Below are 23,430 nucleotides of genomic sequence, written 5' to 3' on the forward strand. Positions count from 1 at the left end.
AGAGCCCTGTGCTCTGCAAGGCTCAGTACCTCGTCGTGATTTGGAATACTCTGCAGATTCCAAAGATCCCTGTGGGATGGCCCCAAAAGATGGCACTTCATCTCGCTTTACACATCAACTGCACAGCCATAGAGACCTACATCTCTGCATTCAAGCTCTACTACCAAAGGCCTTCAGAATGCCCTTTAAACTCCAGTATCACAGGACCAGGCTATGTAATAGACTCCAGCTTCTAACGCCCATAAGCTGTTCACATGCGTAACTCCACAACAGTCTTCCATTGCCATCACTATCCCAGCTCCAGAGAAAGTCGCATCTTGGATGTTAGGCAAAGTTTGAATGCAGTACCCTCTGGGAACACTACAAACAACTATGACCACAGGTATAGGAAAACCCAATCTTTGGTATAAGCTTGTACAACACAGTTTTGGTAGCGTGTTGAGCAGCCAGGCTTATCTCAAGAGGGGAAATGTGAGCTGTAGTGGAGTTACACAAAGATTCTGTTACTTGTATTCAAATAAACTCTTACACTCAAGGTTTCTTGCATGAACAATTAATTATTAATTTATTAGTCAGTTATAAAGCCTTCTTTAGAAGGGAGCAATAGAATAGTAACCCACAAATGTACTTCAATACTGTACACTTTGAGTTTCTGAATCGGATAAGACACTTTTCGGATGGCCCGCAGATACAACCTACACCCACAGGTGACTTCAGAAAACGGGAGTGCTGGGGACATTAATATCTTACTGTTGGCATTCAGAACACTCTTAAAAAGTTGGTAAAAGGCAAAGGTTAAAGCAGGGCAAATACTTTCTGATAGCACTTAGAAGGGTCATTCAATTCAATAGGCTAAGCCAAAGTCAATAGGCCAATGTCTTTGTATAGGATGCAGCACTTCAGGTAAGTAAATGGAAAAGTCTTTGCACAAGTTATTAGGAGTCTTTGATAAAAAGAACCACCAAATGTAGGGCGACAAGCTGATTAGACTTGTGAGTTGCAGAAGTTACAAGCACTTGCACAGTAAGAGGTAGTTCTCTTAGGCTGGTTTTACAGAACCTTGGTAAAGAAGAAAAAATGCAGCTGAAGACTAAGGTGGGAGACAGTGGCAGCGCTAAGGTGGAAGATAGTGGCAGCATTTATAGTATACTGTCAAGTATATAATATGTCTTGAGTTGATAGCCATACTTTAGTTTTGCTCTTGAAGGCTTGGAAGGAGGGCTCAGCTCTGATGGCATTCGGAAGGGTATTCCAGAGCTTGGTGGCCAAGACCGAGAAGCTGACGCCACCAATTTTTTGTCGTTTAAAGGGAGGGAGCTGTCAAAGCTGGCAACCGGCAAACTTTACTTTCAGTGGCTGTTTCGCATTGATATTGATTTTTTTATTTCTATCACGCTCGAACACAAGTGTTTCAGAGTGCGACAAGGCAAGGGAGGGGAGCAGGGGAGACCAAAACAGCAATTTTACTAGGCCCAGTGACATTGAGAACGCGGAAGTGCATGGGAGAGGGGGAGGGGAAAAGTGCATGGAAGGGGGGAGAAGTGGAAAGTGCGAAGCAGAGGAGAAACAGATGAATAACTAATAAAGGCAACAAACAGTGGTAGTGCAGCCAGCTATTTGCAAGTGCTAGGTTTAAGGCAGCAGACAGGTTAGGTCTGATAAGTGCAGGAAGAAAAAGGGGGGGGGCTGTATGGATACAGATACAGACCCCAGTGCAAGGGGTGGCCCGGAGGCATTGCAGGAGGGTGAGCAGGTACCTGAGCCTGGAGGACAAAGGGTGGCCAGGTGCACGGTGCCAAGAGAGGTACAGATCAGCAGGTAAGAGGGGGAGCGAAGGCAGAAGAAAAGGGGAAGGTCTGGAGGTGCTTCTGGAACCGGAGATGGTTCTCCTCAAGTTTTAGAGTGTCAGTGAGGCTGTTCGACAGGGAGGCCCCAGCCGAAGACCGAGATCTACCCCCAGCTCGTTTCTTTGAAAAAGGACTGACCCTGGGGGAGTTGGAGGTAGAGGAGCGAAGAGCTCGAGAGGGGAGGTATTAGCGGAGGGATAGGTGAAGGTATTTTGGACCCAGACCCCAGAAAGCCTTGTGGACAATGCAGAGGGTTTTGAATGTAATCCTTGCATCCACTGGGAGCCAATGGAGAGATTTCAGAGCTGGAGAGATACGATCCCAGGGCTTGAGGCCAAGGACAAGTATTGCAGTCCTGTTCTGGATTAGTTGCAGAGGGCGGAGAGTAGAGGCAGGTAGATTTAGAAAGAGGCTGTTACAATAGTCCAAGCTAGAGAGAACCAGAGCTTGGGATACCATGAGCTTCTGGGGGAAGGAGAGGAAAGGCAGAGTACCTCTGAAGAAGTAGGAAATTTGACTTTTTAGAGACCTCAGATATGTGGGCAGAGAAGGAAAGGGTGGAGTCAAGGATGACCCCGAGGTTCTTAGCCTCGCAGGTGGGGTAGGAGGAGGGCCAAGGGAGGCTGGCCAGAGAGGCAGGGGAAAGGATGGTGAAGGTTGCAGCTCCTTGCGGTACAGCAAATGGCAATAAGCACTGTTCCTGGCTGTCAAGGTGGGCTTTCCTCACATCTGAGGTCACGCACTCGACTGAGGGGGGGGGGTCAGGCTTGGTCAGTCCTGCTTTGTGGGAGTCCGGAGGATCTTCCCAATGCTTTAGGCCAGCATACAATCAACACACTCAATCTGCTGTCCCTCTCCCTGGCTCTACGGTTTCCTGCAGCAACTCTGATGAAATTCAACCAGCTCCGAGATGGGTGTCCATGTGGCTTACTTGGGAGTTGATTGGTCCCACCAACTCAAAGGGAGAAGTCGTCCTTGCAGGGGCTTCTCTGTCGATGCGAACTTGGCAATTCGGATTTGCAGCAGGGCTTCACCGGGCAAACCAACGGTCCAGGAGTTGCAGAAGCCGTCCTCTTCAAGCTCTTCTTTGGTTCCTTTGTCCAGTGGTCGACTCTGCCTTCCAAGCCAGGAGACTCGCCTTTTATTCAGTTCTCTCCCATTCATTCCAGCCTTGCTGTCACTCACGCAGCAGGGTGGCTGTCCTTGCCGGACAGTCAGCCAGCCAATCTCCACAGAGTGCATTTGGGTCTCCTAGGAGACGAAGCACAGGGAGTTCGGGCACCTCCCTCACTTCCTGCCTACCCCAGGCACTCTGGAGCCAGAGGGGGGTTTCACCCCTGAAGCCTGCAAAAGGCAAATGAACAAAGAGACCAAACCTGGTTTGGCGCGCAGAGGAAAACTCTACAAGGACCTTTCTACAAAGACCTGGCGAAAAACAAAGACCGGGGACTATTTTAGCAAGGATGGCTGGATGCCATTTTGAAAAAGATGGCTCCCACAGTTAACGTTACCGGGTCCGCAAACAGTCGCGGTAAATGCAAACCTTGCTAGTTCAAAACTAAACCACTGCCACCAGCCAGTCAATTGAGGAAAGGGTAAGCAAGTACAATGCTGAGTAAAGTAAGTTTCACTTTACTGCTCTGAGAAACAGCAGTTTATCCCAGAGAAGGTATTTAAACCTTGGGAAATCTGAAAGACTTCCCTGTGTCACTACACTGAATGTGCTTTGTGACACAATTGTAAAAGATGCCGCCTATGGGAGTAGGTTAGACTCCATAACCAAAAAGAAACAAACAGAAAACAAATAGAATTTAAAAGTACAAAGTCCCAAAGTTCAGCAAAAGAGCTGGGGGTCTCTAAGGGAGAGAGGAATTGGCACTTTTTTGAGAATTCTCCCTAACACTGGCAATGCAAGGTCATCTTTGGGTGGAATGCGTCAGTCCCACCACTGCCAAGATTTCTCTAATGATCTGCATGTCTTTCCGTCTTTCGTCTGGGGTGAACTCTATTTGTTTATTTGCAATTGGGGCAATCGCAGCAAAGCTTCCCTGGGCCTGTAGGAGTTGTCCTGAACACGAGAGGGCGTATCAGCAAGTATGAGTGATTTGCTAGATGTAGACTGTCGTGCAGTGTTTGTGCTACTACGCTGTGTGCTTCCTTGAGTTGAGAATGATGTTCTTTTTTTGTAATTTGTTTTTTCATCTCTTTTTTTTAATGTAGACTGGTGGTGCAGTTGGCCCGAGACCTGCAGACTGACTTTTACCCCCATTTTCAAGACTTTTTTCTTACTGCCACGTCGTTACTGGATTCCAAGGATACAGGGCTCCTAGAATGGGTCTTCACAGCGCTCTCCTACCTCTACAAGTACCTCTGGAGGCTTATGGTGAAGGACATGCCAAGCATATACAGGTAGGATAAGGAACCAGCAAGCATATCTTGCTGCCACGTGAAATGGTTTAGACCAATATAGTCCTGCTAGCCTGAAATGGTTTACGTTGTGCATAATTAGGCCATGCACATTGTATTTCTTTTCCATTGGTGAAGCCCAAATGTCTTTAAAAGACAGTGATAACTTGTCTCATAAGCTTGTATTAAGTGGTTTATTGCTGTACACATTGCAATGTAGCCCACTTTAAGTTTGTTCGAGTAGATCTCCCTTTTTGTGCAATACTCTCCCCTCTTGTGAGTCCCCCAGCACTTTGTGCTGGACTTGTGGAATTTTTGACTAGTTCTCCTGAGTGAGTGCGAACCTTTTCCAAACTCACTCATTCTATTACTCTGACCTTGGGAACCCTTTTAACCACTTTTTGGTATTTCTTTTTTGGAGTCGTGCCTTCCTCCCACTTTTCTGGTGTCTGCCTTTTACTAAAGCAGCACACAGCACTTTCTGTGCAGTGTTGTTGCTTCCACTGTTGGGAAAGATTTCTTTTTACAGTACCTGTTCCTTGCATTTCTATGGACCCAAAAACTTTCTGCTTCATTTTTGCAGTACAGTGAAGCCTTACCCCTCTCTACACTGGCTTTTGCTCATTTGTCATGGAGAAACTGACATGTCCTTCAGGCTGTCAGTACTGGGAATCCATTTTCCTTTGTCTTGTTACTTTGTTGTCTCTTTTGGTAACTTATCACTTTGCTAACTTTTTATCATTGTACAAAGCATCTTACAATGCTGTAATTTACTTTAGGCTTACTGTGTTTACAGCGTTTGACTGCCAACTGTGGCTAGTGTCCCAACATGGCGTGCCAAATGGCTTTTCTTTTGTGCCTGGGCCATCTTGTCTTTAACCCTTCTTCCAGAACTGTGAGGCCAGGAAAATCCTTTCATGGACTTCCAGTGCCCAGGAAAGCAGAGGCTTTTGGCAGGCTACTGCAGTGCCATGGCAACTTCTGCTGCTGTCCTGGAAGAGCCATGTCTTGTAAGTGATCTTCAGTAGTCCTCTGAAGGAGCTGTAATCTTTGAGGTGGAGGGTACATCCGTTCTCTTGGTCAGCTTGGAGTCCTACAAGAAGAACCTTCGGAAGTGCCCCTGTACTGCCCAGTGGCGGACTATCTCAGAGTTTGGGCTACAGTGCTGCAGGCGTTGCAGTTCGGAGTTGAAGCCTGGAACTTGAGGGAGATACTCGGCTTGTGCTATAAGACTCAACTCTGTGAAATGTCATGGTCCTAGCATCAAGAGGACCTGAGATAGGAGGTGAAGTCTGACTGCGGCTAGTAAATACTCTTGCGTCACCGTGCATCGGTGGCAGTCATCTGAAACTGCGTTCCTGTGTCCAGTCCAGGGCTCAGAGGGGCCCTGCATTGAGTTCTGCTGCATACTCCAACCTGAAGAGCTTGCACCAGCATTTCTCACCAACTGGAGAAGTGCTCGAACCTGCAATCCCTGGGCATCAAGGGCTGAAGCTGACAGCGGGAAAAGCGACATTAGATCCTAGTCAGAAGACCTGCAAAGTCCTGAGAAGAATCGGCATGTGGGGGCTGAGTAGTAACAATACTTACCTGAACCCCTACCTCCCTCTTACAAGGTTTGATAACATTTAGAAACTTAATAGTTTGGCTTTGTCATTGCTTGTTCACGTTGGGGACACTTTTGTTAGTTAGAACAACTTGTCCTCTACCTCTTGGAACTGTTCACTCGACCCCAGAGACCCTACCTTCATTTTTTCCAGCCTCACAAAACTGTATGGTACTTTGGTGAACCTTTGGACACAAGGCCCCATACTTCTTAACAATGGACATCTGAAGCTATTACTGTATCTCTGTGGACCTGTAGTGCTTATACTAATACTCCCTTTACAGGGGTTCTATATGTATTTTGCCCTACTCCAGTGATTGTGTATATGTTTCTATTATTAGTGTTGTGTGATGTTACGTGATAGTCATTTTTCTCAGTGTTTCATGGCCATAAATAAATGTGTTTTATAACTGATTGTCCAAGTGTGTTCCCTGTCTGTTCACTGTGTGTGTCCATTGTGGACCCCTTACAAGCTCACCAGCTCTTGAGACTTAGCCTAGACCCCTCGCCCACCTACCTTGAACTGGTTTGGCTACAGCTCCCAAGGTTGTCCCTTTCACAATACTAGTTTGTCATTCTATACATCTGTCCACCAGGCCAGAGTAGAGAAAATCAGTCCCAACATCCACTTTATTATTTTCCCTTTGTCATATCACTGTTACCAGGGCTGGGGATAGTGTTTCTGATGCTTGTTAATCTGCTTAGAATCACGTGCTGTGCATATAGTCCGACATCCAGTGCTCACTGCGGAGTATTGCATCTTGTCTTTCGAGAATCAAAAGGGGACGTCGACATGGGCGTGCCTGTAACACTATCCCTAACGTGACGTGTAGTGTACCCAAAATCCCTCCGATTGTTTTTTTTCCACCCAGCATACTGGTCGCCAGTGACCCAGTCGGCGTTGCCGACCACGTGGCCGGGCCTTCCAGCCGGCCTACATATTAGGGAGAGTGGGGTCAGGGTGGACATTTCTGTAAAATCTGAGAATGTCTTTCCCTTTTCTCACTCTTTTCGCTCTGGTCTTCATCACTTTCCCTATCCTCAGCTATGGAGAGGACTCCATTTAGGTTTTGCCCGATTTGCAAGGGAAAATTTCCTTGGAGAGATAGGCATCGACAGTATAACCGTTGCTTGCCCCTCGATCACAACGAAAAAGGTTGGCCGTCGCTACCTCCATTGGTTCCCAATACTTCCTCACATTTACCCTGAATTGTTAAGTTATGTTATATTATGTTAAAGGTACTTATATAGTGCACTGTCACCAACGGAATTGGTCCCCAGGCGCTCTGGGGGATCTGTAAACAGGAAGGCGGGTGGGTACAGTTTGTCGGGTGGAGGAGAGTGGGAGAGGTTGTGTGCTGTTGGCGGCTTCAGCTCGGTATACACCGGTTGCTGGGCTTTGGTGCAAGTATCGGATTGGGCAAGACCTTGTGTGCTGTTTGTGTTGTTGATGCAGTGTAGTAAAGTGCGTGCAGATTGCTGGGAGAGAAATGGTTGTGTGGGTTTTATGTGGATTGAGTAGACGGAGATTTGAAGATTAAGTTAGTGGGAATCTGTATCCTGATTCTGATACTTCTGGTTCCGTTTGAGCTGTATCCCTGTGGGTGGGGTTGTTGCTGATTCCTTATAGACGGTCTTGCTGTGGTGTGATGGTGCGGCGCAGACCACACTGTATCCTAGTGAGTATTGTATGGAGTTATAAGGGATTGTGAATCCTCCACCTTTAGTGTCACTAATGGGACCTGGGAGGTGTATGGTGACTGCTTCCCCAGAAAGCGACAGGCCCTGAGCTATAACGTCTAACCTAGCAGCAGCAGGGATTTCAGGGCACGCAGTGCTGCAGTCCATATCGCCTCCTTCAAATAAAATGGGGCGCATGATGGCTGCAGCATCACCACAAAATATGCTTCAAAATTGGGCATCTTTATACCTTCTTGATCGTACAGCCTCTGCAATTTTGTTAGTGCTATCCGGCACCTTGAATTGTGATATGATATGGTAGGTTGTTTATAACGTGCTTAATACCCAGATGTTTCTAAGCACGGACCCAGGGATCAAACCTGTGTTGCTCCGTGTCGTCTTGCTTCCAAGGCGAGCATGTTGCACCTGAGCTATCCTTCCGAGCCATAAGAAGCTCCGGCATGTAAAGTCGAGTCCAGTCCATTAAAACAGCCTTTGGGGATGTTGTACGGAACATTGGTAAAGAAATGAAGATGCCTCGCTAGCACCACCATTTTTAACAGAGCTACCCTCCTTCAGTGAAAGCGGCAATCTGGCCCAGAAAGCCATGGACTTTTTTACTGTCTCTTGCGTGTTCTGTCTTGGGGTCATGGAAAATATCCACTCCCAGGTATCTGAATGTGTGAAGCTCCCATTTGATCTGTAGCACAGGTAATGTGCTCAGATATTTCTCTATGTACCCTGCTAAAGGGAACACACACGATTTCTGTGCATCAATCGTTATGCCAGATAGTTCTGTATAGCGCTCAAGCGCGTCCAAATTTTACTGTAAATTGGTTTCTGGATGTTGTACGTATAAGAGCATATCAGGGGATCAAGTTATCATTGCCCTGTATGACTAAGCCCGTCTCCTGATATTCCTTACGAAGATACACCACCAATGGCTCCAAGGCCAGTATAAATAGCATAGGAGACCATGGGCAGCACTGTATGGTGCCTTTACCCAACTGCCATTGTTCTGAAAAGTGGGTACCGGTCTTAACTCTCGCTATTGGGCTGCTATACAGTATCAGTACCCATTTTATTTGTTGACCCCATACCGAAACTCTGCAGCACCGCTAGTAGCCACAGCTATTTGACAGTCAAAGGCTTTGTCCGCATCAAGCGAGACCACGGCATATTGACGTGTACTGGCATGGATAGGATCAATTACATGGTGTAACCTCCTCAGGTTACACGTTATATTTCCGTCTGGGACGTATCCCGACTGGTCTGGGTGTATAAGTTTGGATATTACCGGCTTGATCCTATTGGCCATTAAGGCTATAAGAATTTTCCTGTCCTGATTGAGCAGCGACAGTGGTCTGTAAGATACGCAGTCGGTGTCTGGCTTGTTGGGCGTCAATAATGGGACTATAATAGACTCACTCAGCGACCCTGTTAGTATGCCCGTGTCCAGTGCTTCATTCAACATAACCAACAACGGGGGCACCACATCTGTTAAATTCCTTGTCAAATTCAATGGGCAATCCGTCTGCACCTGGTGCTTTTCCGTTCGGCAACACTCTTATGGTGGCCTCTAGCTCCTCGATCGTTATGGGAGCCTCTAACCTATCCACTGCTTCTGCATCTAGGTTGGGGAGATCGATCTGTGCCAGGGCCTCAGCTATTGCTGACGATAGTGTGGCAGATGTTTCTGAATATAAATCCTTATAATAATCGTAAAAGCACTTGTTAATGCTTTCTTGCATCACACAAGCCTCCCCACCTCCTCCTACGATCTCCCATATCACGTCCCGCTTAGACTCACTTATGTATAGCCAGGCCAACAAGAGTTGCGGCTTATCCCCGTCAGCGTGTTGCCTTAATACATATTTCTTATAGTTTAGCTTGCCTAATCTTTCCCAGTTTATAAAACATTCCAGGTGAAATCTGACGACTTCTTGGGCCCTATCTCTGGACAAGTCTCCAGAGCAATCCATGGCCTCCAGTTTGGTCTCCGCCTTACATAAATCATTCTTGATCATAGCTTGCATACCCTTTGCCTTAGCTATTGCCGTCCCCCTGATCACCACTTTGAAGGCTTCCCACAAAGTGCCCGCTTGGTCTGCACTTCCTGTGTTGTTTTTGAAGTAGTCCTTCACTCCTTCTCTCAAATGTTCCTGGAACTGCGTGGCCTAGGAGGGTGGTTCTGCCGCTTGACCACTAGGGCAGCATGATCTGATAGCACCCGTGCTCTATATTCTCCCACCTTAAATTCCCCTAGTGTCTCTTCACCTGTGAATACATCGCCTAGTCTAGTATATAGATCTTTAGGAGCGGTGTAATAAGAATATCCCTGGCCACGCAGGTGTAGAGTTTTCCGTGTAGCAGACAATTTGAATGCTCGCAATAATGTATTCAAGGCTTTGGCTGACGGGCCTGGATGCACCAATGTATCATCTGACCTGTCTAGTACCGGGTTCAGCATGCAGTTAAAGTCTCCTCTCCAAACTACTGCACCATCTCTATATGTGCCAATTCAGGGATATATACGATCGAATCTAGGTGGCTGTATTGTGTTTTGATGCATATGTATTGATAATACAGAGCTCTCTCTGTTCCACAAGTCCCTGAATTATAAACATCCTACCATCGTCCTCTCCTAAAAGTATTAAGGACTTGAAATGGTACAGACGGCGCCACCCATGTCAAAAGCCCTCTTGCAAACTCCCAGTATGGTGAGTTTAGAGTTATGCCATTCCATTTTTTCTAGCTAGGGCAGTTTCTTTCCTTCGTGAGGTGCGTCTCTTGAAGGAGTTCTATATTGATTTTCTGGTGCTTCAAATATGACATTATTCTATTATGTTTGATATAACTGTTGAGCCCCCTGACGTTCCTCAAGGCTTTTCTAAGATCTCCCATCCAGAATAAGCATTTCCACATACCTCGACAGTCTGATGCGCATATTGTACATTCCCTGTGTGGATCTATAGGCTAACCTCCCACTAACTACCCCAACTCCCCTACCCACCCTCTGCCCAAAAATTACCCAGCTCAATACCTTGTGCTCGGGCATCCCTGCTTCTCACCCCTGCACAAGTTGCTTGTCCTGGTGTCTGGAGTGCGGCAGGCGGATGCTCAACAACTGGTTCCACACTTAGGTGAAGGACGCCTCTGTGCAGCGCTTTTACAGATGGAGTGCACGCTGCAGGCTCCTGTTATACATAGTTGTTGGTGCCTGAATCGTGTCCAAAAGGCCCCACCCCTAGTTGTCTGCCAGTCATGTCTGGTCCCATTCCTGCGGGCCATTCAGCTTGTATTTCCTTCTCCTGACGTCTGTTGGTCCACTTCAGTTGGCAAGTTTTCCATATCCATCCATGTGTGTGCATCCTCCGGGGTGTCAAAGAAGATACCTCAACATTTATTTAACCCTTTCCACCGTGATGAGTATAATAGCATATACTTGAGTGACGCCCCTCGCAGCCTCCTCTTGACAGAAGTGAAGTGCATCCTCTGTCTCTGCACCTGCAAGGTATAGTCTGGGTATGCAGTAACATTGGCCGACACACGCTGTATTGTGCCACCTCTCAAGGATCTTTTCCCTATCTTTATCCGGGCTATGATAGGCCGTGGAGGGGCTCCTGGTGGCGGTTTCTTTGACAGTGACCTATGAGCCCTTACAACTGTGAAGCCCTGAGTGAGGGTGCCTGGGCTGGTTTCTTGTAACAGCATGTTTGAGGGGGATTGGGTCCTCCGACGTATTCCATATCTATGACAGTAATCACCACAGCTGTGCTGCTTCGGAAAATCTTTCTGCGTCCTGCGTCGATGTCGATACGCCACCCTCGCTGACGACCTCCGACAGCCGACGTCACTGGGTGTTATAAGTAGGACGCACAACGCCCATAGCCTCAGTTCCGTTTTTTCCACAAACGTGTTCGCTTCGGAGATCTCGGCGCTCCTCGACTCTTTGGAGTTTCTGTTGTTTATCGGTTCTTCGAACCTGTTCGTTTGTGCAGTTATACTTCCTGATGTCTACCTCGTGTTCCACCCCGCGTCCGGGCTTCAAGAAGTGCGGGGACTGCGGGTCCAAGATGTCAGTGACGGACTCGCATGACGCCTGCCTCTGGTGCCTCGGGGAGGCCCATGACACGGATGATTGTGTTGACTGCCAGTCGCTTACGTCCAAAGCCTTGCGGGAGCGCAAGAAGAAACTGTGGGTCGGTAAGGTGTCCAAGCCACGGAAGTCGAGGTCTGCGGGGCTTTCGGCGGAGGATTCGAGGGGCGACTCTCTGCATCGTCGTCGAAAGTCCAGTGGGTCTCGGTCCCGGAGTAGGTCCTGCCACTCCTCTGCCTCTCCGAGGCACTCCCGGAAGCGCCGTCATCGGTCGCCTTCCCTGTCCTCATCCGAGGACTCGGCCCGTTGGCGGGTTGCTTATCCCACCAAGCATGCGACGCCGGAGGAATGGGGTTCCTTCGGTAAGAAAATGCTAGCGATACTTGAATCGCAGGGCACTCGTCTGTCCGCGCCTCCGAGTGGGGTCGGTTGAGATCGGTCGACAGACACCGCTCGTACGCCTTCGGGCTTGGGTGGTCGGCACGATCGCGGGAATGGTCCCGCTCGGACAACGGGAATCGTTCTCGTCATGCGTTCCAGGTCCCGGTCTTCGATGCGCTCGATACCGTGTGCACCTGTGATGTCTTCGAGGAAGATGTTGACGCCTCTGGCGCCAAGGTCGCCGAAGGACTCTTTCAAGGCTCCACCTCCGAAGAAGTCGTCGACGCTGTCGAGGGACATGCTCGGGGCTCTGCCCTCGAGGCCTGTGTCGATGTTGTCGATGCTGTCGGCGCCGCATTCAGCGTCGAATCCGATTCACTGGACGCCTTTCGAGGCTGTTTCGACAGGGGTACCCCGGGGCACGGTGGAACCCCCTAGAAAGGCTCTGGCCAAAGTCAAGCATGGTTTTGTTCCCCATTCTGTGCCCTCTTTCCGCCATCTTGAGTACATTTCAGAGGATGATGAAGGCTCTGACGAAGGCTTGGTTCCGGTTACGGTGCCAGATGAGCTTCTCTCGGGCCATAGCCAGTTTGATGACCTGAGGCAGTCACTGCATGATGCCAGTGGACTGGACACCTCTCCTGAGGTGGAGTTTTGTAGGCCGGAGCGTGGCACTCATGACGATTCTTCGTACCGGCACCTTATGTCTCGGGTCACCGAGTACTTGGGATGGTCGGCTCCCCCAGGGGAGTTTGTTCAGGATGATCTCACGGACATCCTTGTTCTTGGTCCCCCCACTGACCCGGTACTGCTGTTTCATATGGCTCTGCAGAGAAGGGTGGCGGAGGCTTGGACTGCTCCGGAGAGTCTCCCGGCAGTGGGCAAGTCTTTGTCGCGAAAATACCGTGCATCCAGTAGCGACCCCTGCTACTTGTCCAGGCACCCCACTCCGGAGAGTTTGGTGGTGCAGGCGGCTACGGCCCCGGCAAAGCAGGCGGCGTACCCTACCATCCCTCCGGATAGGGACAACAAACGTTTTGATGGCTGGGAAAAGATGGTGTTTTCTTCTGGGGGTATGGCACTTCAGGCAGCCAACTCCATATGTGCCTTGTCTTGTTTCACGCACACTCTGTGGAACTGTGTTGCGTTAGCGGCTGAACATATTCCCGAAGGGGACGAACAGGATGGTTTCCTTGCTATGGTTCAGGATGGCAAGGATGCCATGTGTGAGGCCGTTCAGTCGGGTTTGGACATGGCAGATTGTGTCAGCCGGTCCATGGCGGCGAGCACCGTAATACGCAGGTTTGCGTGGTTGCGGCAGTCTGGGTTCGCTCCTGATGTGCAGTCCCGGCTCCTCAACATGCCCTTTGACGGTGAACATCTTTTTGGCAGAAAGGCTGACGAGAGCCTTGAGAGGTTGCAGACCTCCAAAGCTGCAGCGAAGTTGTTGAGCGCTGCAGTCTGACAACCTCCGCCTTTTCGTCCTAGGGGACAGCAGTGGAGGGGAGATTCCTTTCGCTATTACTCGTCCTTCAGTAAAGCGAGAGGAGCTGGCAGTCAAAGAGGCCATCGCAGGGGTACCAGAGGTGGACGACAGGGTACTCGAGTTGCCAAGGCCGCTCGGCCAGTTGCCTCTTTGCCCTCAGGCAACGCCGCAGCCGCTACCACTCAGTCATGAGGCCAGGTCCCATGGTTTGCCGGTTAGGGGAAGGCTGGCGCAGCATCTTGTAGAGTGGCAAGCCATTACTTCAGATGTGTGGGTACTGGAGATCATAGCCCACGGCCAGTGCTCCAGAAGAGATTTTGAGGTGGGAGTATTTTACGCATGATTTTTTAAATTGGAGCGTAAATGCAATTTCAAGAGTAACAATGAGTTTTCTCCTCTGCAAGAGAGTAAAACGTATCCAACATACACCCAATGCATACGTAAAATCAGACCCATAGCCCAAAAAAGTTGTAGATCAAAGTTGTCTGGCTTGTCTTTAACCATTTTATTACACTTGTGGAAAATATTCTGCCATAAAATAACTAGCTTCATTTTCAAAATTCTAGAGCCTAGAAACTCTGTTAAGAACTACAAAAGATTGAGACTGATGTATTGCCTGCAGAGGGAGTGTGAGTAAGCAATTGATGGCATATGATTTACTTACAGGAACTTGCACACATAATCTTAGCAAAAGCCACACACTGCTAATCTACCTTTCCCGCTGTCTACTGCAGGAAATTAATGTGGATGGGCCAGACACTAGTTGGCAATATCACTTCAAATAACCATAAAGTGCATGCAAGCTGAATTGCATTATGGTAGGCATATTTATAGTTTTACTGGTTTATTGTTTGTGTACAAAGCCAAAAACCATAATTCTGGCAATTACAGTTAGGAAGAAATGCAGGCAAGTGCATAAGTTGAAGACTGGTCCCGAAGCCCTACTTCAACACTAAATTGTGTGATCCTGGACAAATACTGTTGCCCCTCTGCCTTTTTAGCAAAAATAGAAATTGGCACTACAAGTGTTTTATTTCCAACTAGTTACTACTAAAAAAGCCTGACTGTCCTCTGTTCCACTGTTCGACCTGTAGCATTAATAGTAGTGACCATTTATATAATGGACATGACAAAGTTTGTCTCTTGGCTTACTCCTTGCTGCTTGTTTAATATAACTTCACATGAACTCCTCGAGTATTAAAGACTTGTCTGTACCTTCCCCCATCTTCTACTTCCATCCTAGGAGAGCAGTCTTGATTGCCCTGTAGGTTTCCTTCTAGATAGCCAAGAATCTGCATCTCGGACATAACACGCAACACAGCAAATTCAGCCCATGACGGCTAATCACATCAGTGGTGGAAGTGGAAAAAAGGAACTAGTGGTCCTCTGGTTGCATCCAAAAAATAGTGAGTAGGATGGCCGGACAGATGGGGTGGGAGGCAGGGTGGAGTATGGGGACAGGGGACCAGGATCACAAACCTTGGCTGAACAGTGAAGCAGGGATTTTTATCCACTCTGCAAATTTGACCACATACCTTCCAAGCGTTACTCAGTACAAATAGTTTGGATTTCAAGGCCTACAGTAATGATGCCTTAAAGAGTTTACTTCCAAAACCACAAATTGCATAATACCACATGGCAACATGTAAATCCTTACATCAACATGTTAAGCCTGAATGGTAAACTAGAGGTCTCAAAAATCTAGTAAACCCCACTGTACTTTCAGTGATTTAATAAAAGATGTTTTGTAATGCACTCAGATATGGAGATTATTGCCCTCTACTGCCATCTAGTGGAGGAAAGTATACTTTTTAATGAAAATAAATACAGCTGAAATGGTACGCAGAAGAAAATTAAATGCTCTGTAATGGCTTTAATTACATGCATATAAAGCCAAGATACGCAGCTTATCTGTAGGGCTGCCCATGGCTACTGTCTTCCTTTCCGGCAGAGGCCTCACAACAATCCACCAGGGAATCTTTCTTTGAAGAATCGGGATCCGCTCCTTGCGCAGGAAATTCAATCCCTGCTGGAGAAAGGCGCCATAGAACTGGTGCCTGTAGCGGAGAGGGACAAGGGATTGTATTCGCCTTATTTTTTGATTTCCAAGAAAGACGGGTGATTGAGACCCATCATGGACTTGCGTGGTTTGAACAAACTCCTCAGGAAGGACAAGTTCAAGATGGTTACTCTCTTTCAAGTCCTCCAGGCCCTTCAACTTCAGGACTGGTTGGTGTCTCTCGACCTCAAGGACGCCTATTTTCATGTGCCGATCCATCCAAAACATAAGAAGTACCTGAGGTTCGCGGTTGGCGACTCGCACTTTCAGTTTCGGGTCCTGCCGTTCGGATTGACCTCCGCCCCGAGGGTCTTCACCAAGCTCATGGTAGTGGTGGCAGCGCATCTCAGGAAAGGGGGGATTCACGTCTACCCCTACCTGGACGATTGGTTGATCAGGGCGCGCTCTCCCGAGCAAGTCCTGGATCATTTGTCCGTCACCTGCCACTCCCTCCACAAGCTGGGCTTCTCCCTCAACTTAAAGAAGTCCCATTTGACGCCAACTCAGAGGTTCCAGTACATCGGAGCAGTGCTCGACACGTCCCTGGGGCAGTGTTTTCCTCCCCAGGTGAGGACTCATCACATTCAGCAGATGGTGCACAAGTTTCAGCTTGCCCAGAGTCTCCCAGCGTTCGAGTTCTTGAGATTGCTCGGCCTCATGGCATCCTGCATTCTTCTGGTGCCAGAGGCCAGGTTGCGGATGTGATCTTTGCAATGGGCACTCAAGCTCCAGTGGTCTCAGTCCTCCGGCAGGATGTCGACCCTGTTCAGGTGCCGTCCTCGGTCGCCCAGGACCTTCTGTGGTGGGCTGTCGCAGGCAATCTGATGAAGGGGGCTCCTTTTTTGGCTACCCTGATGTGACGATCGTGACAGCCGTATCCCTTAGGGGATGGGGAGCTCATGCCAACGAGTTGACAGTCAGCGGTCGTTGGTCTTCGTAGTCCAGACTCCGTATCAATCTGTTGCAGCTGAGGGCAGTCAGGCTTGCCCTGAAGGCTTTTCTGCCGACTGTGAGAGCAAAGAATGTCCTGGTCCTGACAGACAACACAGTGGCTATGCACTACCTCAACAAAAAGGGGTATGCTCTGAGCAGGCAGAGCGCTATCTCTCACGAGTGGGAATTGGCTCAGGAGATTCTCATGGAGATCTTCGCCCTTTGGGGGACCCCTCAAGTGGATCGCTTCGCCTACAGTGTCAACCGGAAGTGCGAAAGGTTCTGCTCGTGGGAATTTCCTCTAAGAGGAGTCTTGGGAGACGTGTTCATGGTGGAGTGGTTATACCCAGTGCTGTACGCGTTTCCTCCAGTCCCCGTCATCTCACAAGTGCTGTGGAGGTTACGAAGGTTCGGTTCCCGGATGATTCTCATTGCTCCGGTGTGGGCCCGGAGGACGTGGTACCTGGACCTTCTCGAGTTGTCCATCTGCCTTCCACGTCGTCTTCCCTACCGAGACGATCTGCTCTCACGGGAGTGGGTTCAGATTCTCCATCCAGAGGTCAGATCCCTCAACCTTCACGCTTGGTTTCTGAAAGGTTGAGGTATAAGGATTGGGACCTCCCTGAAGACGTGATGGAGGTGTTGCTTTCAGCCATAAGGCCCGCAATAAAGTCCCTGTACCATTGCCGTTGGCGAAAGTTCTGCGACAGGTGCAGGGTTAAGAATGTGGATCCTTTCGCATGTGACATATGTGACATTCCTGTGGTTCTGTCTTTTTTTGCTTTTTTTTAGCCCACAGGGGCTTGCAAGTGGGTACCATTAAAGTTTACCTGGCAGTGCTGTCCATATTTAAGCGCTCATCTGAAGTGTTCTTGTCTTAAAAGTCCTTTAATTTCTCAGTTTCTAAAAGGGCTCACTAATGTGTTCCCTCAGTCACCTTTCCAGGTGCCTGGTTGGGATTTGAACCTTGTCATCAAGTTTCTGATGGGTGCTCCGTTTGAGCCTTTGCATTCATGCCCTTTGAGACTGTTAACTCTTAAAACTGTATTTTTGGTTGCGGTCACTTCCGCTCGCAGAGTGAGTTAGTTACAGGCACTTTCAGTTAAGCCACCCTTCACTGTATTTCATAAGGACAGGGTTGTCCTTAGAGTTTGGCCTTCCTTTCTTCCGAAGGTGGTGTCGGACTTTCATTTAGGCCAGAGGTTGTTCTTCTGGCATTTTATCCTCCTTCACATCCTGGTAAGGAAGAGGAGAGGCTCCATAGGCTCGATCCTAGGAGAGCTTTAAGCTTTTATATTTCACGCATGTCCCGGGTCAGAGTGGACGATCAACTCTTCATTGGTTACGCTGGAAAGCGTTTGGGACAAGCTGTGACTGAGCATACTTTGTCTCGCTGGATTATTCTGGCTATTTCTGAGTGTTACCGCTTGGCGGGTAAGGACCCATCGGTCGGCTTGCGGGCCCATTCTACCAGGGGTATGGCTGCCTCTACTGCCCTACGGAAGGGTGTTCCTATTCGTAACATCTGTGATGCAGCCACCTGGGCTTCGGTCCATACTTTTGTACGTCACTACTCCCTCGATTCCATCCGTGGGCAGGATCTGCCCTTTGGCAAGGCTGTCCTTTGCTCCGCAATTTGATTGGGCATTCTAAATTTCTGTATTCTAAATTATTTTCCCACCTCCTTGCATTGGTACTGCTTTGGGAGTCTGTCATAGATATGGAATATGTCGGAGGACCCAATCCCCTCGTAGAACAAGTTACTCTCTTACCTGGTAACGTTCTTTTTCAATGGGATGGTCCGACGACGTATTCCATATCGCTCCCTCCCTGCCTTCCCCGCTACAGAATTTCTTATGCGATTGCAGTTTACGTTTCCGCAGGGCTTTGTATGGTCAGACTGACAGAAGACTGGTGCCACACGTTTGGGGGAAAAAACTACAACTGAGGCTACGGGCGTCGTGCGTCCTACTTATAACATCCAGTGACGTTGGCCGTCGAAGGAGGTCCTCGAGGGCGGCGCATCAACGTCATCGACGCAGGACGCAGATGCCGAAAGAATTTCCGAAGCAGCACAGCTGTGGTGATTACTGTCATAGATATGGAATACGTCGTCGGAACATCCCATCGAAAGAACATTACCAGGTAAGAGAGTAACTTGTTGTTCTCTATAAAGTTAGTCAGTTTTGCGCCCTCTTGGCCTTCAGGGAGTCCCATGATTTTTACATTATTGCTTCTGGCCCACCCTTCTACATCTTCAACTCTACCTTCAAGATTCTGCAATTGCTGCTGCAATATTGTTGCATCCCTCGAGGTGTCTTTCTGGCTGGCTGTGTTCACTGCAACTTGTTTTCCAGAGTTCCTGTGCGTTCTGCGAGGGCTCGAACATCTTGCTTCAGCAGATTCACATCCAGGCTGATGGCATCCACTTTGGATTGTAGTGCAATCTTCAAGGCTGCTAATGCCTCCAGGACCTGCTGGCCTCCTTTTGCTTGTTTTAGCTCTCCTCGTGAGGATAAGGTCACTGGTGCGGTGCTCTCAGCCAAGTTCATGAATTTCATGAAAGTGTCCAACGTAAGCTGCTTAGACTTTTTTTTTGGGACTTGGACACCATGGATGGTTCTCACGGTGCTGGCTATTCCGCTCCCTTTTAATTACGTTTTTCGTCCCTCGTAGTACTACAGGTCGCCAGCTGGTATCAAGTGAGGGTTGTTCGCTGTATTCAAGGGCAACTGCACTGCCTTCTAGGTGTCTGACGTGTTTCGCTGTTGGGTGGCGTCACCTGTATCACCGTATTAGTAGCGTTGGTATGCCGCTTCAGGAGGTGGCTGTGTTCCCCATCGTGTGTTACACCCGTGAAATTGCTTATCGCAGTCTGGCAATTGCCTGTGAGCATCACCTTGTATATGTGTCCACTGATGCATGTGTCTATGCAGGTCCCTCCTTGGGGTCTTCTATGCCTAATAGAGGCAAGTTGTTATCACATACACTACTGTAATGTCTCTGCTTGGACTTATCCTCAGGTTGTAGTCTCTTGAACACATATATCAGCCGTAAAAATGTGCACTTGCCCACAATACTGGAGGCATTGCGCCCAGCTGGTCCCTGTTTCGCTGGGATAGCCGGACTTCATTTGTAGCTTATCCTGCTTCCTGCGGTATGCTGTCTTATATGGTGCAGTTATGTGTCTAGATTAAGTCCAATTTTATTTAGCCTTATGAGGATATGTGCGTTATGTTCGGCGTGCTTCTTATATTTCGCCCCTTCTCCTGGGCTGTGACTACATGGATGTCTATTGCATTGCATTAGGCAGTGCTATCTGCGACTTGTTTCAAGTGAGTACGCACCTTTATGTGCCGCTGTAGACTGGGCCAGCTAACGTTCTTGCCCGCCTGCTGCGTTCTGTCGCAGACAGTTTCGTATGTTCCTGCCTTTGGTCGGAACTGATGGCGGAGAGTCTGGTGTTGACACAGGGGTTCCACCCTATCGATGCACACTAGGGCTTGCACAGTGTTTGTAATGTGCTTGCCCATGCTGCTGTGAGCCAGGCAGCTTGTCCCTCTAATGAACGCCGTCGCCCCCCGACCTACCACTTCACTTGCGGCCCCTCCAGCAGTCACGGTGGCCGCAGATGCTGTTTTTGTTCTGGTCCGGCTCCCGGGCTCCACTGCCTTCCCAACGCTGTGCAGCCGTTCACTCCGTGGCTGGTATTCCTCTTGCTCCACTGTGGGCACAAAGCGGGATCCAATCAGCCACCGGGGTATCCGATATATGCAGCCACCACCTTTATATTGCTTTGTGCTTTTGCAAACCCAGGCTACTGCTTCGCGTCCGCCATCTTGCTATTGCCTCCGTCGGTTGGGTCACTTTCTTCGCACAGCTGCTCCCTGTAATCTGTACACCCCCAGTGTTCTATTTGCACTCGAGTATGCCCACATTACTCATCCCTCTGGTGAAGCATTAATAGGGATCCTCACACGCAGGGGCCAGTGCTGCAGGCCAAATCATACCGGATTGATAGGGGCTGTACGAAAAGCTTCCCTACTGCATGGCTATCTAGTCACGCCCCTGTGCTTCAATAAGGTAGTTATTTTGACTTGAGCTTAATGTGCTTAACAACTAACTATCATTTCATTGTACCTGAATTCCAGAGTTAAATCTATTTTATCTCTTTCTCACCCCAAATCATGACTAGTGAGCACTGTTCATGCATTTTCTTTACAGAAGGAGGCTTACCGTCTCATTGGCTACTTCTGTCAATTGATTAAACACACAGTTGTGGATCAGCTTTCCCTTTCTAAATGAATAAATAAATCAACACAGTATCGATGATTTTGATCTGTATTTGTATATAATCAAAGCTGTAAAGGGGTTAAGGAAATGGAATTTCAGCAGTTAAACTGGCAATTCTTTAAGTACTTTGTTTTTTGTTAGAGAAAGGAAAAAACATAGGCTTTTGTGAAGGTGACACCACTTTCTTCTTCTGAAAACCTTCTGCACCCTACTCCGGTTGGGTGACCCAACTGGAGAAATTCTGAGATCCTCTTTATGCTGTTCGACTAAGGCCACCCTGTCCTGGGTGGGCCACACGAGTTGGATAGATGTTCTCTGGGGCAGTTGTGCATGTCTCTGCCCCCCAAATTGAACATATTACGTTTTATACGATTTCTGGGTTTTGAAATAGACTTGTATGTAGACTTATTTATTGTGTCCTTGATTGCTGTGCAATTTTCATTGAGTGACCCTGCTTTTTAAAACATTTGTTGTCGTTTTTATGTCTAATATCTAGTATTTCACTAATACATTTTCCTTTATTTACAGACTGTACAGTACACTCCTTGCTCACAAAAAAGCCCACATTCGGAACTTTGCAGCAGAAAGTTTTGCTTTCTTGATGAGAAAGGTGAGTGGTTTTTGGTATTGAATTGTAATACTCGTCTAATGCTACTTTGTGATGTGAGATGATTCTTTTTGAATTTGCAGTAAGAGAGTTTGTTATACCTGTAATATGCCACCGCTGTATACAGATTCCAAACTGTAAATAACAGATCACTATCCTGACTCAAAGGCAGCAATGAGGATGAATGCAGAGTCTACCTGGTAACTGAATACCTGCCTGCTGCAGTGTTTGCCTGGATGGGATTGATTCTCCAGGGAAGCCCTCTGGGGAAGAAAACCCTGTATCCGGATCTGGCTGGATAGGTGTTAGGCAAAATTCATATGCAGTACCCTTTGGGACCACTACACACAACTAGGACTACCGGTGTAAGCAAAACCAACCTTTGGTAGAAGTCTGTACTACACAGTTTTGGTAGCGTTGCTGAGCAGCCAGGCTTATCTCAAGAGGAGAATGTGAGCTGTAATGATGTTACACAGAGGCCTGCAATCACAAGTATTAAAATAGACTCTTATACTCAAGGATTCTTGGTAAAACACTTATTAATTTATTTCACAGTCAGTTCTAAAACATTCACTAGAATGAGGCAATCTATATCACACAAAAACATACTTCAGTACTTTACACGATACAGGTCTGAGGCATTTAAACTACTTTGAAGGAGGAGCAAAAAGGCATAGGTTAATAAAAGGAAGATTAGTTACTCTTAAACAGTGCAAATGCTTTGAGTTCATCAGGGGAGCCAATTCAATGCAATAGAGTAGACCAAAGTCAATGGGCTAAAGTCTTGTATAGGATAAAGCAGTTCTGGTAGTTAAACGGAAAAGTATTTGCCAAAGTTCTCAGAAGTAGTCCGTAAAAGAAAGGTTCATATGTTGGGTCACAAGCTGATTAGGCCTGCAAGTTGCAGTTTCAAGCACTTTCGCAGTGAGAGGTAAGTTCTCTCAGTCGGGTTTTCACAGTACCTTACAGGCAGTTTCTCCAGATCTTGCTCTTTCTGAGCCTCGGTCATGGGGACAAGAGGGAGGATGTCGGGGGACTCCTGCCCTGGGACTGGTCGCAGAGCTGGCAACTGGCAAATCTTCGATTCCGGTAGCTGTACTATAGCACACAAACTGGTGTCCCTCTCTCTCTGGTTATTCAGTTTCCTGCAGCACACTGAGGAAACTACAACTAGCTCCGAGAATGGTATCCAGGTGTCTTACGGGTCGAGTTGATTGGTCCCACCAACTCAAAGGGAGAAGTTGTCCTTGAAGGGGCTTCTTTGTCGAGATGAACTTGACTATTCGGACCTGCAGCAGGGCTTCACCGGGCAACCGACAGTCCAGGAGTTGCAGCAGCCGTCCTCTTCTAGCTCTTTTTTGGTTCTTTCGTTCCAGTGGTCAACTCTGCTTTCCAGTCCAAGAGACTCGCCTTTTAACAGTTTTCTCTCTTTAATTCCAGCCCAGCTGCCACTCACCCAGGAGGGTGGTTGTCCTTGCTGGACAGCCAGCCAATCATGCCAGAGTGCATTTGGGTCTCCTAGGAGACTAAGCACAGGGAGTTTTCGGCACCTCCCTCACTTCCTGCCCACCACAGACACTCAGATGCCAGAGGCGGTCTTCAGTCCCGAAGCCTGCCAAAGGCATAGAATCAAAGGGACCAAACCTGGTTTGGCGCGCAGAGACAAACACTAGAAGGACCATTCCAAAATGAAATGGTGAAAAAAGAAGACCGGGACATGTTTAAACAAAGGGGCTTAAGGCGCCATCTTGAAAAACATGGCTCCCGGAATTTTTAGCTACCAGTGTTCGCGGTCGGGAAAAATCATGGTATTTCCTTGTAAAACCACTGCCACCATCCATTTCGATAGAAAAGGGTAGCATTTGACTGCTACATGAGTTTCTAGACACAGGGGATACCAGGTAACCCCTCCAGCACTCTATAGGTAGATAGTGTGTGCTGGGTTTAGGAATTTTTAAAAAGACTAGTAAAGTCAATTTATCCTAACATTCTCTGGGAAACAGTAGTTTATTCCAGAGAAGGTATTTAAACCT

At 48.1% G+C, this 23,430-nt stretch overlaps 1 protein-coding gene across 1 annotated transcript in view; it reads left to right on the forward strand.

Moving 5' to 3' along the window:
* The window catches only part of UTP20 (UTP20 small subunit processome component), a 1,390,303-nt gene that overhangs the window by 104,958 nt on the left and 1,261,915 nt on the right, over window positions 1-23,430 (forward strand). The window contains exons 5-6 of the mRNA XM_069629877.1: window positions 4,068-4,256; window positions 21,319-21,400. Coding sequence (XP_069485978.1) covers window positions 4,068-4,256; window positions 21,319-21,400 — 271 coding nt within the window. The remainder of the gene's footprint in view (window positions 1-4,067; window positions 4,257-21,318; window positions 21,401-23,430) is intronic.

This window comes from Ambystoma mexicanum, chromosome 12 (genome assembly GCF_040938575.1).
Source record: "Ambystoma mexicanum isolate Mex_15411 chromosome 12, UKY_AmexF1_1, whole genome shotgun sequence".
NCBI classification, from domain to species: domain Eukaryota; kingdom Metazoa; phylum Chordata; class Amphibia; order Caudata; family Ambystomatidae; genus Ambystoma; species Ambystoma mexicanum.